Below are 19,289 nucleotides of genomic sequence, written 5' to 3' on the forward strand. Positions count from 1 at the left end.
TTGGTATTACAATAAAGGCTGGTCCAGTGGTGTGCTATTTATCTTTAATAACACGATCGCTTGGGGTGGGAAATATGATCAACATCTTAAAAGTAAACCACAGCAATAAGCAATTGCTTAATATAAGTAAAACATTTTCAAGTAATTAAGTAATCAAGTAAACTGGTCAGTAATAAAATATATACGTATAAACAAATGACAATAGGCTATTGTCAGAATAGGACAAATGAATACAACATAAAGATGCATATCTACAAACAGTGCTTTAAGTGTGCTATTTTCCCTAGTTTGTGTTCAAAAGTCAAAGGTGACCTCACAAAATACTTTTTCGGCCATAACTCAGCAATTGATCTGATAATTATGACTACATTTCACAAATGTCGATTGCCTAATAGTGCTGACAAAAGGTCAAAGGTCAACTTTTCTTCTATAATTTGTTTTCTTTGACTGCCCTTTTAAAAATGTATTAAATATAAATACATATAAAACTACAAGACCCACAGATATTATTTAGATATTTCATGGTTACTACTACTAAAACCAAATTACCTTGGATACTACAGTAATGATGTAGTACAGCCATGCTCAATAGATAAATATGATTATTATAGTTGTTTATTATAGTCATGGCTACTAACTACCAATGGTACATCAATGTAAATACATTTTCATAAAGGTATCATTTATTAACAAGGATTACAGATCATTATCAATGTTTTAACGACTTTGAATTCAAACAGACCTCTAAAAATTTTTATTATATATCTTTGTGGTGTTTTTAATATGCTTTAAGAAAAACCATGTGAAAAATTCATAAGTCAACACCATTGCTGAGTATTTTTTAGCTTTATAGAGCAACCATTGACTACCATAGTAGGGAAAACAATATTATGATAGTCAATGGTTACTCTGTCTGCTTTGTTACAAACATTTTTCAAAATATCTTCTTTTGTGTTTATCAGAACAAAGAAACTCACACAGGTTTGGAACAACTTGAGGGATCACAGAATTTTCATTTTTGGGTGAACTATCCCTTTAAGTCAAAAGTGTAGGGCTATTAGTCAGCTCCACTCCGTCTCAAAAACTGCCTGCCAATGTGCAAGTGTGAATTTAAATTTCCTTTCGCGGCAGTTATAATAACACAAATCACATCACACCCAATAACTCATTCACCCTTAATTGCTGCTTTTTCCATAACAATCCAATTATTCCTGCCCACTAAAAGCTGCACAGATATATTTGCTTATCCCGATAGGCCTATCTATGTAAACGATTTAGAAAACGTTTCATCGTTTCACAATTTATATATTTATATATGACATCACCCATCCCTAACATGCAGTAATGTTAATGCTTCAAACACAGCTGACAAGCTACTTTAATCAACAAGTACAATTGACCATGATATCCTCACCGTTTCAGAAAAGTCAAGAAGCAGCTGCGGCTCACATGCATGAATGCTGGGGTTGGGGGAGGGGCGTGTCTGGTCTGAAAAGAGGTTGACTGGCTATTTTGAAAATACAAAAATACTCATCTTAAATGTATTTAAATACAAATTACATTACAGTTTTCAAAAGGCTTTAAAATACAAAATAGTATTTTGTATTTCAAATATGTATTTTAAATACATGTACAGGGTTGCCAACTCTCACGCATCTGGCGTGAGACTCGGCTCTGTGTCACGCTCTCACTCCGCCCAACTCAATCTCACGCCAAACTGCCAAACCTGCTTTTGATATTAAACAAAGCTATAAGCTTAAATTTTTTAAAATGTGTTTTAATGAAATTCAAACAATAAATAGCGTTTTGGCATGTATCTAATCTAGTTGCTCAAAAATATATTGCAGTCTTTGCATTCTAATAAATATATAGATATGATGATCAAACACTAGATTTCTTTAAATGTGAAATTTCAAAAATTGAATAACTTTCATCCTAATATTTTTAATGAATAATGATACTTATAAGCACTCACAAGTGAATATTAAGGAATATTAAGGAATGGCACATATAATTTGACCCAAGAAATGTTTAAACTAGTGCTAAAACAAACATATTTTTTCTTATTATGTACAGTAAATATACTAGACATAAACTGATACTGAATCAAGATCAACAGCATTACCCCCCCCCCCCCCCCCCCGCCCCAAAAAAATCTCACTCCAACCTGACTTAAAAGTTGGCAACCCTGCATGTATCTGAAATACTGCCCATCACTGTGTGTGTACTACAGTAAGGCCGGGGACACACTGCAAGCGTGCCGTGAGCGTCTCGGCTGCGTGGCGTGTCCGTTTTTATTTCGGCTCCCATGTTAACCGGTTAGAGCTTGCATACTGCCTGCGTTGCTCGTGAGCCGCGAGGAAAATGCGTGCATGCTTCAAATAGAAAAGAAGCCTATTTTTCACGCGACACGTGAGCGTGTTGGAAACGTCTCCAGGCAAAATAGAATAGGAAAAGATGTTTATATGCAATTTTGACACGAATACATATTAATAAATGACATTTTCATGTTTGAAAGTCTGTAGGTTAACATAAATGCAGATATAGGCCTAATTGCAATAATAAAAAATGACAATTATCGATTTTGAAATATTGCATCTGTCAATACAGAATGAAATATTGTGTAGCCTATTTTGCCGTCAATACCATAGATATGTATGGGCAATAGGCTACTGCCGACGTTGTCTTTTCTGTATCAATAGGCAATCTATTTATATTTAACATGAAGTATAGGGCTTCCCTGTACATTAATAGCAGCAGCGTCGCGTCAGACACGCTCCTGGTGTGCAAAGACAGAGAAAACGCCAGGTAGCCACCCCACGGCTGTCACGCAACAGAAACGCCACGCTCACACCACGCTTGCAGTGTGTCTCCGGCCTAAGTTGAGTGAGTAGATCTCTGAGCTGGTGTGAATGAGTGGAGGTGAGGCTAATTTGCATATTTATGAATACACATATACTAAATGAGGCAAGGGTGTAGTTACATTCAAGCTATTTTAATGCATGAATTTAAAAAATTGCAGGAAAAAACATTTAAATATGTAATTTTGGTGATCAAAGATGAGTTTTAAAGGATAAATTATTGACTACATGGGGACTTTAAAGGAACACTCTACTTTTTTTTGAAAATAGGCTCATTTTCCAAGTCCCTTAGAGTGAAACAGCTGAGTTTTACCGTTTTTAAATACATTCAGCCGATCTCTGTATCTGGCGGTAGCACTTTTAGCATAGCTTAGCATACATCATTGAATCGGATTAGACCATTAGCATCGCGCTCCGAAATGACCATAGACTTTATTTTTCAAAGAGAATATTTTTCCTATTTAAAACCTGACTATTCTGTAGTTACATCGTGTACTAAGACCAAGTGATCCTTCGCCTGTGCTTCCCCATAATATAGTCCCAAATCAATATCTGCCTAGGAAATTGCCTAGTCTTAATCTGCATCGCTATTTGTACTCGTTCAATCAATCAATCAATCAATCAACTTTATTTCTATCGCTCTTCTCCAGCGGCGATTGTGTCAGAGCAGCTTCAGTGTTAAACAGGACAATACTGCAGCAGAATTAGATTTGGCTGTACAGTCGTTCTGGAGTAAACAGTGATGTTATCAGCTTATTTTAATTTATCATAGAGAGACAATGTTGGCAGATCAGTATTAGAGTTTATAGAATTAAATTAAAACCTAATTAATAATTGTTATTTCTATAATTAGTTGAATAACTTTGATCATAATTTTATTTTGTTCCCAATCACCATTTGAAGTTTAAGGCTTCCGTATTCACTCGTTGTGAATATGCAGGCCACAATAAGTAATTAGGTGAGTGTGTTTTTTTTTTTTTGGATCACTTTTACTCGGGACATGCTATCTGGCAACATAGGATTCCATTAATTATGCTAAGCAAAGCTAGCGGCGACCCTGCCAAACTAAAACAATGCATGCATTGAGACACAAATGCATTTGCCCACATATCTAAATGTAGGAAAGAAGTTGAATAAGCCCTATTTCTAAAAACGGTGGAGTATCGCTTTAAGGTTTTCATATTACCTGTAAACGTTTTTCTAGTACAATCTGACCAGCCTTAAACTTCAAACGGTGATTGTCTGTGGTCCCCTGAGTGTCATATTAAGATGACAAGTCTCTAGAATGAGGGGAATGTTTTTCAAGCTTTTATGCAAGAATCACTTACATAGGTGTCTGTGTCTTATACCCACACATACCTTGAATGAAACGAGTCAAATTAGGGTTAGGGTTGGTCCTTTTTTCCATTGTAATTTATTACTTGGGGCCTAAATATAGGGTGACCACCTGGCTATTGATCTGTTGCAGGACAGTAGATGTGGTTTTGTGGGACACGTGTGATACACGTGTGAGCACGCGTCCAGTTTTGTGCGAGAACGGAATCTGCCTGTGAGTGGAGCGATTCCTGCTTGCGCATTTGATCCACTCTCGCGTTACAATAATGCTCTCTCGACATTTGTCATAGAAACTGCCTTAAATTAACTATTAACGTGAAAAGAAAGTTGTGTTTGAAAGTTGCAATACATTTTTTTATTGGTTAAAATGAATGGAGAATATCCAAAGGTGCTCGACCATGGGATTGGCGCATGTTCATTGGAAATATTTGCCATCAGGAGGAAAAAAATAATAACACCGACATAACTGAAATGCAGGACACTACTTAAATTTTATGGGACGTGGGACAAAAGCTCCCAATTTCGTGACTGTCCTGCAAAATGCGGCATGGGTGGTCACCCTGCATGGGGCCCAAATACACAGTCCATGATGACATTTTAATTTTTAATTACTAATGTAGCATGTAACATTAACTTTTTTCTGGGACTCTTCACAATCAAACATTTTATCTGATTTCAAACTAATATATCAGTGTAGTTTGCCTGACAAATGACTATCAATTACCTACTTAGATCAGGTTTTTGCATAAAAATGATAAGGTTTAGGAAAAGATCATAGTATCATTGCTATAGTCTCGTAGTATCTATTTTTCACGTTAAATATGTTCAAGGCTTCCTTGTTCAATGAAAGCTGTGGCCCATTCCATCTTTTAGTCACTCACATGAGTAATAGTATATCAATATAGCCCAAATCAAATTAGCTACACCTTTACAATCTGCAATTTAAAACAGATTTCATTAATGCATCAAAAATATAATCCAGTATTTTCATTATTCTGAACTGAGTATAATGAATATACTTTTGGTACCAAGTATAATTTGCTGCTTATACGTTTTTTTCTCAAGTTAAATTTTAAATGCAGGACTATTAACAGTTTATACATTCTGGAACTTTAACTTAAATAAAATATCTGAATACTTCACAACTGATATAAATACAGTGAAATGTAGGGTGCATTGTTAATTTCTACTTTTAAGAGAGGAATTGTAGTATTTATTAATTTGCAGTTAACTGCAGTAATACATAGCAATTTAATATTGTTTTAAGCTGCCTTAAATTAATCCATAAAAAAACACAACTTTGAGCTGCACCTTCAGCGCCCAAAAGTACCGCTCTTAATTGATGGCCCCGCCCCTTGCCCTCCGCTTGCACTCTGCTGCGCGCGCTAACGATGAGTGACACTCACAACCTGGACAGGTTCAAGAGGAGACTCAAACTGCTACGAGCTCATCACAATAAATGCGAAAACTTCACACTACAGGTAAGATTTTATGATATTTAAGATCTCTAGCATTTTTTGGGGTGAACTTTCATGATTGGGTTGGGTGGGTAATTATATAAATGCTCACAAAGCAGTGCAGCTGTGAGTTTATGATCTGTGATCTGTATTCTGAACTGTGATGGTCAGAGAGGGGGAGGGGGAGTGCAGTGTGAGTTTATGATCTGTATTCTGAACTGTGATGATCAGAGAGGGGGAGGGGGAGTGCAGTGTGAGTTTATGATCTGTATTCTGAACTGTGATGATCAGAGAGGGGGAGGGGGAGTGCAGTGTGAGTTTATGATCTGTATTCTGAACTGTGATGGTCAGAGAGGGGGAGGGGGAGTGCAGTGTGAGTTTATGATCTGTATTCTGAACTGTGATGGTCAGAGAGGGGGAGGGGGAGTGCAGTGTGAGTTTATGATCTGTATTCTGAACTGTGATGGTCAGAGAGGGGGAGGGGGAGTGCAGTGTGAGTTTATGATCTGTATTCTGAACTGTGATGATCAGAGAGGGGGAGGGGGAGTGCAGTGTGAGTTTATGATCTGTATTCTGACATTTAGAATTTTTTTTTGAAATGCAAAGTATTGAAGAAAAAAACCCTCTAAAATTGTCTTTTTTTGCAACGCTATAACTGTCCCATTGGGTGTTTAAAAGTTCGACACACACTTGCAGTCTTGTTTTTGAACTTCAAATACTATATTATAATAATTCATATTGATTATACTTTTTGTTAACAGATTGTGACACCGCTCCAAAAAGAGGTTTTTGTACCAAGTCTGAGACGTACTAAAAGTGACATGGTAAGTTTTTGAGGGATTGTCCCTTGACTATCCTGAAAATATTATTACTTTAAGATCATACATGTGCATTGCATCTGCGCTTCTCAGTTTACTCGTTTTTGGCAAGCTTTGAAGTTTTTCCATCTTTTGCACCTAATAAGCGAAAGTTAAATGTTCACTGAGCGTTTTCAACGCGATCAAGTGTTTAGATGTCCTCTCGATCAGATTAGAAAAATAATCCAATCTGATAGAAATTTTATTTGGATCTAGCAATTAAGGTAAAAAAGCTTTGCAGTCCGATCAAGCCATTAATCGAATTCCTAATGGTAGGGATACACCTATATGAACACTTTGGCTGATACGATATTTCTTTATATTTGAAAGCTGATAACCGATATATGGGCCGATAAATCTAAACATATTTTTTTATAAACTTTGAGAGCCTGAGATGCCATCATTCATCTAGATAGAGAAACACTAACAGTTGATTTTCTGAAAGAAAATAAAAAAAAATATTGATGTAAATATAATCTCTAATATTATCTCAGTAAATTATATTCTCAAGCAATATTCTCATCAGTGTTCATTTAGCTATGATGCATTTAAATCTAGGATATTTTGTGTAAGAGCCCAAACAGTATCCTAGTGAAATAATGCATATCTATATTTTCATATGATTTGGCAGTTAATTTGAATAAACATCAAAAATCCCAAAGGTATGCATCATACCCGACATCTAGATGAACACCTAACAGTAAGTTTTATGAACGCAAGTCATTCTTTTAAAATGCTATTGCAGTTAGAAACGTGCATACCAATGTTGAATGTAACTTTAGAGATGGTCCCTAAATTTGCCATCGAAGTCGAGCCAACTTTTTGCCTGTATTATCAGATGCGCTGTGGTTCTGCTGTGTGTGTTTTAAAATACCATATATACCCGAAATAAGAACACTTTAGGGCTGTTACCAATCAAATTAAATAATTTACACTAAAAAATTACAACTGCATTAAATAATGTTATGAGATTTGTATTTTTGGATAAATAAGAAATGTTGGAAAGTATGTTTAAACATGAAACTAAACCTCCAGTAGTTGGCAGCAGGTGAGTCTTAATGAGCGAGTCATTCGTTCAAACGGCTGGTTCATTCAAGAATGAGGCAGTCGTTTACCAACAGGTCATTGAATCTTTGATTCACCGATTCATTCAAACACTGAATCATTCAGTAACGCACACTGTTGCTGTAAGACGCATTATGGTTCTGCTGTTTGGAACTTTGTTGCTTAGAATCTTTGTTTTTAACTATTTTCGCTGCTGAAATAGAACAAAAACACTCAATATTGCATCTAAAATGTAAGTTACTTAATGTTTATTTGTTTATGGAACTGACTGTTATATGAAATCAGTGTCATCTTCAGTCGTGATGATATTCAGGAGAAAACACTTTTGGTTGAGTGATGTCGTTTAATTGTATCATATGTTATAAATATAAAAACATTTTGAATGTTTAGTGCAGTTTCTCTGTGTGAACAGTGCTCATATGTTATCGTCAGTTTAATATGTGACTTTGTCTATATTGTGAATATAAGACCCCCCCCCCCCCCCCCCCCCCATTTTTCAGCCTATTTTTAGGACACAAAACCTTGTCTTATATTCGGGTATATGCTGTATTTTCATTGCTGAAATAGAACAAAAACAGTCAACCACTGTGTGCTGAATGAATCTCATTGTACACATCTCTGCTTTTGAGTGCAGATTTCAGTGAGTGAACGCGCGCTCTGAACAAAACCCCAGCTAATCTAAACGTCTCTAATTATTAGACATCGCATTCATAAACTCAATAGAAACGTATGTGATTGGTTATAAAGTTTGATTGGTCATAATTACAATTGACCTCAATTAGTATCAGTAATTCAGAATTCCATCTTCAAAATGATGGTAAAGTGTCTCTATAAAGTTAAAGTATCTCATGATGATTCGTGCTTTTAACTTGCAGTCAGAAGATATTCATGAGGAGACAGGAGAAAGTGATTCTGTGGAATCTGAAGTATCCAGTTGTGCTGGACTAGATCCAGATTATAATCCAGATTGCAATGGTGGATCATCATGCAGTGAGGATTTAAGCCCAGTGAAAGGCGGAACATATAGACTGTCCGGTGAAGAAGAAGAATTTGAAGGTTATTCAAGTGACGATCAGATAAGAGGCAAGTGCACGGTTAATAAAAAAAAGAACTCAATGACTTATGTGAAAAGACACAATCAACAGAAGACAAATGAAACAAATAAAGGCAAATCAACTGTGACTCTAAAAACCTGTACAAAAAGGGAAGACCGTAAACGAGCGTGGGACAAAAAACATTATTGCCTCTATTGTAGCCAGGCACATTCTAAGATATCAAGACATTTAGAAAGAAAGCATGCTGAAATTAAAGATGTGGCATATGCCTTTAGCTTTCCTTTGAGATCAAAAGAAAGAAAGACACTTTTGGAACAGCTGCGCAATAAAGGCGACTTCAAACACAACACAGAAGTTCTGGAGAAAGGTAGAGGAGAAATAGTGACGTGGAAGCAGCCCTCTGATCAAGTGTCTGTAAAGGAGTATTTGCCTTGCCCATACTGTTATGGTATGTTCCGGAAAAAGGACTTATGGAGACATCAGTCGTCCTGCAAAACAAAAAAATCATGCGTGAAAGATAAACAAAAAAATACACGAGGGAGAGTTCAAAGTTGTGCTGCATGCCTGCTACCCATAGCAGCTTCCTCAGATGGATGTCAGAACATAATAAACAACATGCGGCAGGATGATGTGTCTTTTCACGTCAGAAAGGATTCTCTCATATGTAAGTATGGCGAATCACTATATGCAAAACATGGTCGCGTGAAGTCGAGGCACCAGTATATAGCTCAAAGAATGCGGGAGCTTGGTCGGTTCATGTTGGTGGCAAAGGATATGGACAAGACTGTCAATGTTCTTGAAGATCTGTGTGCCCCATCAAAATTTCAGCTCGTGGTCAATGCAGCTAAACGTCTGACACAGTTTAGTCCAGGGAAAAATGAATACAGAAAGCCTTCAACAGCGTCAAAATTGGATTCTGTCTTAAAGGGGCTGTGGAGGTCATGATTGGACAGGCTCTTATGAATGATGATGATCTGGCAGAGAAGAAAGCAAAGAAATTCTTTGAACTTTTGGAGAAAAACTGGAGGAACAGTGTTTCTATCATTGCTCACCAAACCATGCAAGAAAAAAGATGGAATAAAGAAGATGACATCCCCCTCACCAAAAATGTGATTGCTCTGAGAAACCATCTCAGGATGGTAGAAGATGACGCAAGGGCGGAACTGAAGCAACAAATGAGTTTAAGAGCATATAAGACATTAAATGAGACGGTTCTGGCACAAGTCATTATTTTCAACAAACGGCGGGAAGGGGAAGCATCACGCCTGACTCTTGAGATCTACACGAAAGCAAGTACAAGTGCCATTAATGAAGACATCTATGAAACCTTGTCACCATTAGAAAAGGAGCTGAGCAAGATACTAACCCGCATAGAAATCAGGGGGAAAAGAGGAAAGAAGGTTCCGGTTTTCTTGACGGACAGAATGAAAGAGTCAATCGATTTGTTGGTTGAAAGGAGAGAAGAAGCTGGTGTACCTGCTGAAAATCCCTATCTCTTTGCAAGACCTGGCGTGATGACAAACATCCGTGGATGTGACTGTCTGCGAAAATATGCAAATGAAAGTAAAGCAGAAAACCCAGAACTCCTAAGGTCAACTAAATTAAGAAAACAGGTTGCCACACTCTGCCAACTCTTGGACCTTAGCGAACAAGAGCTGGAGCAAGTTGCAAGGTTCATGGGTCATGACATTAGAGTTCACCGTGACTTTTATAGACAGACGGACAAAACCTTTCAAATTGCCAAGATAAGTAAGCTTCTGTTCGCAATGGAGCAAGGCACTGAGACCTTAAGAGGGAAGAACCTGAACACGCTTCATCCTTCCGTATGTGGTATGTATGCACTGTTTTATCACCAATGCAATTGTATTGTGTATTCTTACATCTTTATATTTTAAGTAAATTTTTAAAGGGGGGGTGAAACACTCAGTTTCAGTCAATCTCATGTCAATATGTCCATTCCTGACATTTCCTCACTACAAAATATTCCACGCTCAACTGTTAGTGGGATTAGAACAAAGAGGAAGCCATTGGGAACAACAGCAACTCAGCCACGAAGTGTTAAATCCCAGAGCGGGGTCAGCGCATGCTGAGGGTCACAGTGCGCAGAAGTCTAGAAGTCACTGGACTCTAGAGCCGTGAGACGTGTTCTCTGAGCGACCAATCACGCTTCAGTCGGACAATCCCATGGACGAGTCTGGGTTTGGCGGTCGCCAGGAGAACGGGACTTGCCTGACGGCATTGTACCAAGTGTAAAGTTTGGTGGAGGGGGGATTATGGGCTGGGGTTGTTTTTCAGGGATTGGCTCCTTAGTTCCAGTTAAAGGAACTCGTAATGCTTCAGCATACCAAGACATTTTGGACAATTTCATGCTCCTGACTTTGTGGGAACAGTTTGTGGACGGCCCCTTCCTGTCCCAGCATGACTGCGCTCCAGTGCACAAAGCGTCGGTCCATAAAGACATGGATGAGGAGTTTGGTGTGGAGGAACTTGACTGGCCTGCACAGAGTCCTGAGCTCAACCCGATAGAACAGCTTTGGGATGAATTAGAGCGGAGACTGAGAGCCAGGCCTTCTCGTCCAACATCAGTGCCTGACCTCACAAATGAGCTTCTAGAAGAATGGGCAAAAATCCCCATAAACACACTCCTAAACCTTGAGGAAAGCCTTCCCAGAAGAGCTGGAGCTGTTAGAGAGGGTGGGCCGACTCCATATTAAAGGACAACTCCGGTGAGAAATGCCCCTAGGGGTAATTAACAGATGGTTACCGAGTAGATCGTTCTCTGGGATGCGTTTTCATGAAATCGAATGTAAAGAGTTTTATCTCTAAACACAGATTAGCTTATAATGCTTGTCTATGGGGCACAGGGTAGTGAAATTAAACCGCTAGTTAATACCACTAACAAGGCTCAAAAATGTAATTAAATTTCACAAACTTAATTCCTATCGAGCAGCTCACTTAGCACAGCGTTCGTGGCTCGATTGGTCGAGACTGTTTTCTAAGATGGCTGCCGTCTGTAAACGCATAATGGACTGTGTTTATAAAGTGTCTTCTTATTAAACTGTTTGTACTCTTACAAAGTTCTCAATGCTGCGGTTTGCATGTAGGGACCCTCATCATGCTGCCGTGTTAGTGTGAGGTTATTTTGAGCCTTGTTAGTGGTATTAACTAGCGGTTTAATTTCACTACCCTGTGCCCCATAGACAAGCATTATAAGCTAATCTGTGTTTAGAGATAAAACTCTTTACATTCGATTTCATGAAAACGCATCCCAGAGAACGATCTACTCGGTAACCATCTGATAATTACCCCTAGGGTCATTTCTCACCGGAGTTGTCCTTTTAAGGATTAATAATGGGATGGCATTAAAGCTCATGTGCATTGAAAGGCAGGCGTCACAAAACTCTTGGCAATACAGTATAAATGCAGTACTTGTTTATAAAATTCCAAGAATTAATAAACAAAATAGTGAAATTTTTCTGTAATGCTTTATAATGCTAACTGGAATAGGATTTGTTTAAAATGTTTTTGACTGGTAAAGGAACACTTGTAATTTCTGCTATTGAAAATAGTGTAAAAGCAACAACTGACAACAGTAGATCAAATTTAGTATGTACAGCTCTATTAATCAAAAGTATGTACTTATGACTTTTGGACAATCAATCACTAATATTCTTTTTTTTAAAATCTTTTATAGGTGAAAGTTCCATATCAACTTCTGTTTTAAAGAGACAATCAAAAAAAGGACAAGGGAAGAGAGGAAGAGAGTTCAATGAGGGTAAGATTTAAACATTTGTGTTGTTTGTGTTGAAATCATCTCCCAGTAAAATGTTCAATACAGAACCACCACTATGACCTACTATGTAAATAGTGTTTTTTCATGAAATTCACTTTTAGCAAAGCAACCTAAAGATTGTTTTTCATACTTCCTACCACCTTTTCTTTATCTTATTTTAGTAGATTTGAGTTTGGTACACATACACCATACAAAAGCAGTGCAACAGATGTATTTTAAACAAAGGGTTGAGTGGTAGCTTATTTGGAGCCCATATCCCTATTTAGAGCTTTTAAAAATCAACATTAAAACAGCCAAAATAATTGATAAAAACAGAAGGTTTAAAACTACAGCACAGATAAAACTGAAGGTGTGCATACATTTGTCCACAAGGCTAAGTGTGCATATAATGTACATGAAATTACTCTATGAATACAATTTGTAAACGGTTTTGACAAGTGAATCTTAACAGTCCATCAAAATATGTTGAGTGTTCACATATTTTTGGTTGCTTAATCTGTTGTATGGGCTTGGATTGTCAAAGAAAATAATAACACTTCTTCCAGACACCGTCATTGTTCGGTACAGTCTTTCTTACACTGCAGAAGATGAGGAATCACTTTTTGTTTTTCAGGCGGATGTTCCGACCTCATTTCCCCTCAAAAATCACCTGCTCAATGCAGTGAAGACGAGGATGAGGATGGAGGTTCGGATGTAGTTGGTGAGTTAAATACTGTTCTTCATCACGCCACAATTATTTATAGAACACACCTGCCTTTAGTTATAGGAGCCTAATGAAGGATATGTTACAGCAAAGCTCATAAAGGCCTTAACAGTTAAAGACTGTTAGTCAGATTTCATCATCAGCTTCAGTTCACATGGATGTTGAAGATCCAACAATACCTGAGATTCACTAAAGTAGCAGGAACTAATGTTTGTCTTTTGCAGATCTCAGTCATAGAGCAAGTCACGCCATGAAGCCCTCACCCAAGAGAATGAAGAAAAGAGGAAAACAGACAAGCAAAGCAAAGGGTATGTTATTTTGAAGTATTACCTTCTTGGATGGATAGAATGTCATTACAAACAATGGCTAGTTGCTGATCCTAAATTATTTAAAGGTCCCGTTTTTCATGTGTTTTTGACATGGGTTTTTCCCACCGTTGCCTTATCTGTACAGCGCTGTTTCCTCTGTCCTAAAAACGGCCTGATGATTTCCTTGTTCTATGAAGTCCCTCCTTCAGAAACACGTAACGAGTTCTGATTGGGCCAGCGCTTCCCGTGTTGTGATTGGATGGAAAGGTCCCGCCTCTTACCATAACGGGGAGATGCAAGCGCTGAATGCGCGCTCTTCTCCACGTGAGAGCAACGAGGCCACGCCCCCTATTTTGCATGTTCTTGTGGGCGGAGGGTTCGTCAACAAACGGTTCTAGTGCCGTCATCACAGCAGGAAGTGCAGCGCTGTAGTCTAAACCGGCCGCTCGCTGTCGGCTTTGAAAGGGAACTTCTGTTAAATAAAATATCTCGCTTGGCATTGAACTTTTTGAGCTTTATAATTGTACAGGTATTATTTATGCTCTAACAGCAACATTACACACTAACTAAAGTTTGAAAGATGGAATCGCGAAGAATGGGACCTTTAAGGGTTAGTTCACCCAAAACTGAAAATTGTCATCATTAGCCCCGTTTCCACCACAGGAACTTTACCCAGGAACTAGGAACTTTGGGTGGTACTTCGTGTGTTTAGACCGCAGGAACCAGGGTCTAAATGAAGTTCCGGGTAAATATTTGCCCCTCCAAACGGCCCTGCTCGCGAGGTAGTACTATTTCAAAGTTCAGGAACTTTCGAGGGCGGGACTTGGGCGCTGAACGTGCTGATTGGTTGAGCTCACGCAGCATTTTATTTCAACCGGCATTTTTAAAAGTCTTTTGCGAGGTTCGTTCTGCGTTCAGTAAATATCAGTCTTGCTCTCTGTCTGGTGGCGCGCGGTCGTCTAAGCCATCTCACGTTCAATGTCCGTAATAGCTGATAATAATATACATTGTCATTTTAAATCTAGCTTTACAAGCTTTCTGAATATGCTGCATGCTGCTGAATCTGCATATTAGTGCTCTTTTCTGTCGTTGTTAATTACCTCTTTAGTAAACCGATACATAACCAGCAAAAGCAGCACAGCTCGAATCTCTTCCATACTCGTTATTAATTTTTTTTCACCATGTAAACGACCTGACCGATTACTTTTAAGTGTGTGTCCTTACATGAGGTGACGGCGCGCGCCGCGCTCATGTTGACAAGAGAGGAAAGTACATTTTTCTGAGGGGTAAACTTTTTATTTCGTAAGTTATGAAGATAATGTTGGAGTAATGACACAGCGTATATTGCCCCAGGCAGTTTTTACTTTAACTGCGCCTGACAGAAGATTTTTTTTCTGAGATGATTATTACACTTTACAACAAATAGCTATAAATAATACTGTATTAGTCCTGGTGGCCGTTAAGAGTTGCTCTGGCTTCAGTTAACACATCCAGCTGCTGGAGAAAACAGCGGAGACATTTCTTATGCGGCAGACAAACTGCATGTGACAAAATGATTGCGATTGAAAGTAGGGCTGTTTCGAATGCCATTTTTTGAGCTTCGAAGCTTAGGTGGCAATCAATATCGAATATTCGAAGCTTCGGTGGGTGGGGCTAAATATATAATAATAGTGTCGGTTTGCATTTGTATCATCTTTCACGACTTCACGTTTCACTCTTCGGCATCGTAAATGTGTTGCGGCAGACCCAGTGGAGTGCAGTGTTGCGTTTGGTGCAATATGATCAGGTGGCACACATTCTTTATATATTAATAAACATTTAATAATCTTTTAAATAGAACAGTTTCCGGTACGCATTACACGGGCAGGTTTATGCTCCGAAAACGGACAGTGCACAAGTGATACAAAACACAAAGTCTGTTGAGAGCAAGAACTTTAATAAGGTATTAATAACGAACCTTTCTTTAAAACAAATGAATCCCAAAACAGAAATTAAATTAGTAACACACAGTGATTTCAACGAACTGTAATAAATAAAGAACACGGTAGCATGCTTATAAACAGTTGAATAAGAATAAATGAATTGTTTTTAAAATGACACAAAATGTAATATCTATTACAATTAGTTTTATTCTATATAAGGGATTTATTTTGTCTTATTCTGACTTTTTGTTAATTTAAATCTTTAAAATGCGCAATGCTTTTATTGAAAGCATGTTGCGGTGTTTTTTTAAATTTATTATTATTATTTCAAGCATGAGTGAGAATGAGTCTGCAACGGAAGTCACGTGTTGAAAAAAAACAAAAACGAATATTCGAATCTCAAAACTGAAAATCGAATGCCACCTCACCGAACGAATATTCGATTATTCTAGTACAGCCCTAATTGAAAGTCATCACATGTAAACACCAGATTGGTTTAGATAACGTCTCATGTAAACAGTCCACTAAATCTTTCAATCGGTACACTTAAAAATGATTACTGTCCGTCACTGGCTTGGAGGAGCAGTCGCGCGCAGTCCTACATCACCGGACTCATCTGCCTAATCTTCTCGGAACTTTAGATCGCGGTCGAAACGCAGACAGCTGCAGGTCTGGGGGGAGAAAAGTTCCTGTAAAAAAGTTCCTGGTACAAATTGTTCCGGGTAATTTTGGTGGAAACGGGGCTATTTACTCACCCTCATGTCTCTCCAAATCCTTAAGACCTTTATTCATGTTCTTGATGAAATCTGAGAGCTTGATTTTCATCCATAGACAGTTACACAACTTCATTTTCTAGGCCCAGAAAAGTAGTAAAGTCTTCCAGGCTTAAAATGACTTGAGGGCGAGTAATTAAGGACAGAATTTCATTTTTGGGTGACCTAACCCTTTAATTGCTTGTTAGACATGAATGATGTATTTTAAAATAAACAGCATCTTACACTGCAGAAGATGAGGAATCACTTTTTGTTTTTCAGGCGGATGTTCCGACCTCATTTCCCCTCAAAAATCACCTGCTCAATGCAGTGAAGACGAGGATGAGGATGGAGGTTCGGATGTAGTTGGTGAGTTAAATACTGTTCTTCATCACGCCACAATTATTTATAGAACACACCTGCCTTTAGTTATAGGAGCCTAATGAAGGATATGTTACAGCAAAGCTCATAAAGGCCTTAACAGTTAAAGACTGTTAGTCAGATTTCATCATCAGCTTCAGTTCACATGGATGTTGAAGATCCAACAATACCTGAGATTCACTAAAGTAGCAGGAACTAATGTTTGTCTTTTGCAGATCTCAGTCATAGAGCAAGTCACGCCATGAAGCCCTCACCCAAGAGAATGAAGAAAAGAGGAGAAAAAGTGGCTAAGAGAGGAAAACTGAAGGGTAAGTTTAATAAATCTTGAGTAGTGAGTAGCACCAGGGTTTTTCCTATTGTAAGTTGTCAGTTGTATTTGTATAGAGCTTTTCATAAACACTGTTTAAAAGCAGTTTTACAGAGCTTATGTGTTACTAAAATAGAATAATTTTAAGACATTTAAAAATGTAACTATTTAAAGACTTAAGATGGATTGCATTTATGATTTAAAGTCTTAGTTCCCTGTAAGCAGGCCACAGCTGCAGGATTTTGATTAGGTCAAGTCAAGTCTCCTTCATTTATTCAGCGCTTTCACAATACAGATAGTTTCAAATGCTTTACAGTGATAACAGGAGATTAATGGAAGAGAGATTGTTTTGTTCTATACTCATGAAAAAGTTATTTTCCAGCTAAAGTAAGTTTATGATTGATTCAGTTCCGTTGTAAATAATCCTTAGTTATTCATTAGGTTGAGAAAGCGGGGAAAACCTGCTGTCCTCACTCATCAATAGGGCCTCAACCAACAGTTATTTTTATAATTGATGAATCTAATGATTACTTGAACAGTTATTTGACTATACAGTAAGTGAGTGTAACAATACACATCTCATGATTTGGTACAGTAATACAAAACTGAACTCAAGGTTCACAATGTGGATCATGAGTCTTTAAAAACGGAGACGGTTAAAAACGGTTTAAAAAAAATCTCTTTAAGGATGAAATTACTTTTTGACAAAATCATATAGCCCTACATTTGGGAACTTTCTGTGGGCAAGCAAAAGCAGTTAAAGAAACCCACATTTTGGTCTGTTTTTAAACTTACATAATCTGCATTGTCTTTGTCATTTGTAGAGACTACCAGGATAATCCTGAAGAGAGCCTGGAGTGAGGAAGAGAGAGCAGCGGTACACAAACATCTGGGAAGGTTTATAGCGGAGCGCAGGGTTCCTGGAAAACTGGAGTGCGCAAAGTGCCTAGAAGAGGAAAGGGCCCTAAAAGCAAGATCTTGGAAAGACGTTAAAAACTTTGTCTATAATGCCATTGTAACTTTAAAAAGGAAGGCTGCTTCCCGGAACATTATGTTTTAGATGCTTATTGGGTTAGGTTACCCTTTAACATCCTGCTTTCCAGTTGTTCTGTTAATATTCATGTTAACACAATTTTTCTTTAACTTTAGTGTTAAGATGTCTGTTAGCAAATTAAATGTAGAACTGGTCAATGGACATGACTTTTGGATGGTTATGTATATTGCTAACCTTTGGTTAATCTAATTAGATAAATAAAATGAACAATTGACCATAAACGTTTACGTAGACTTTTGGACCTCAATCTGAAACTTGCATTAATCTTGTCACCTTTCTTTCTCTAGCGCTTTATACAATTTTTTTTTTTTTCAAAGAAGCTTTAGAATGATAACAGGAAAATAATGATCAATGATATAAATAGAATTTAATGCAGCAGTAAAGAAGCTTAAGAATCATTATTCAGCTGAAGTTAGTTCAGTTAAATAATGAGATGTCCACATTAAAACATACAATTGTAAAGAATAAATGCAAACTAAAAAAATAAGGTAGTTGAAATCATGCAGTCAAAAATGAACTCATTAGCACCCCCATGAAAATGTCCTCACTCTGCTGGTAAAATGCTCGTTTTTTCCCTTTGTCTTTCTAAGAAGCTGAGGTAAAAACTTGAGTCATGGACACACCTAGTGTTGGAAAATAGTATACATGTATCTGTAATTGTAACAGAAAAGGTGGTCCTCGCTTTGCAGGTTAAATTACTTGGTCCTCACCTTGATAGATGTACAGGAATGTGTGTGTGTGTGTGTGTGTGTGTGTGTGTGTGTGTGTGTGTGTGTGTGTGTGTGTGTGTGTGTGTGTGTGTGTGTGTGTGTGTGTGTTTGTCCATTTTTTGGTTTTAATAAGCAGGCTTGTGTGTGTGTGTGTGTGTGTGTGTGTGTGTGTGTGTGTGTGTGTGTGTGTGTGTGTGTGTGTGTGTGTGTGTGTGTGTGTGTGTGTGTGTGTGTGTGTGTGTGTGTGTGTGTGTGTGTGTGTGTGTGTGTGTGTGTGTGTGTGCGTGTGCGTGTGTGTGTTTCACATGTAGTTCTCTAAAGACTTTAAACTGCTCAGAGTTTTAGTATCATTATCCAAATGCTAATAAAGTATAAGTACATGTCTCTTGTTTTGTACCAGGAGGTGTATCTGACAAGTGCAATTACAAAGCAATTGCTTTTGCTGTCAGATGTAGAGTACATTTAGGAGTATACTAGCATATTTATAACCACATGAAATAAGCAGTATGCGGAACAATGCAGTTTTGCCCAGAAAACTAGTAGCGCCTTCTATACAATTTAAACCAAATAGCCTTGAATAAATGAATTGCTGTCAATGAAAATCATTGTCTATGGACCCATAAAACATGAAACAAAATGTGTGGTGTGTGTGTGTGTGTGTGTGTGTGTGTGTGTGCATGCATGTGCTGAATGCACGTGTCATGGGGTAATATGCTGTCTCTAATTGTG

The 19,289-nt window shown here is 37.9% G+C and overlaps 2 protein-coding genes across 3 annotated transcripts in view; both read left to right on the forward strand.

Annotated features, from left to right (window-relative positions):
* The window catches only part of kcnq5b (potassium voltage-gated channel, KQT-like subfamily, member 5b), a 186,296-nt gene that overhangs the window by 45,350 nt on the left and 121,657 nt on the right, over positions 1-19,289 (forward strand). The gene's annotated exons all lie outside the window — the stretch shown is intronic.
* LOC137074002 (uncharacterized) lies at positions 9,539-18,607 on the forward strand. The gene is made up of 7 exons (XM_067442716.1): positions 9,539-10,460; positions 12,325-12,405; positions 13,037-13,123; positions 13,351-13,434; positions 16,391-16,477; positions 16,705-16,797; positions 17,621-18,607. The coding sequence occupies exons 1-7, from the start codon at positions 9,572-9,574 to the stop codon at positions 17,854-17,856; spliced, it is 1,557 nt and encodes a 518-aa protein (XP_067298817.1). The 5' UTR covers positions 9,539-9,571; the 3' UTR covers positions 17,857-18,607.

This window comes from Pseudorasbora parva, chromosome 4 (genome assembly GCF_024679245.1).
Source record: "Pseudorasbora parva isolate DD20220531a chromosome 4, ASM2467924v1, whole genome shotgun sequence".
NCBI lineage: Eukaryota > Metazoa > Chordata > Actinopteri > Cypriniformes > Gobionidae > Pseudorasbora > Pseudorasbora parva.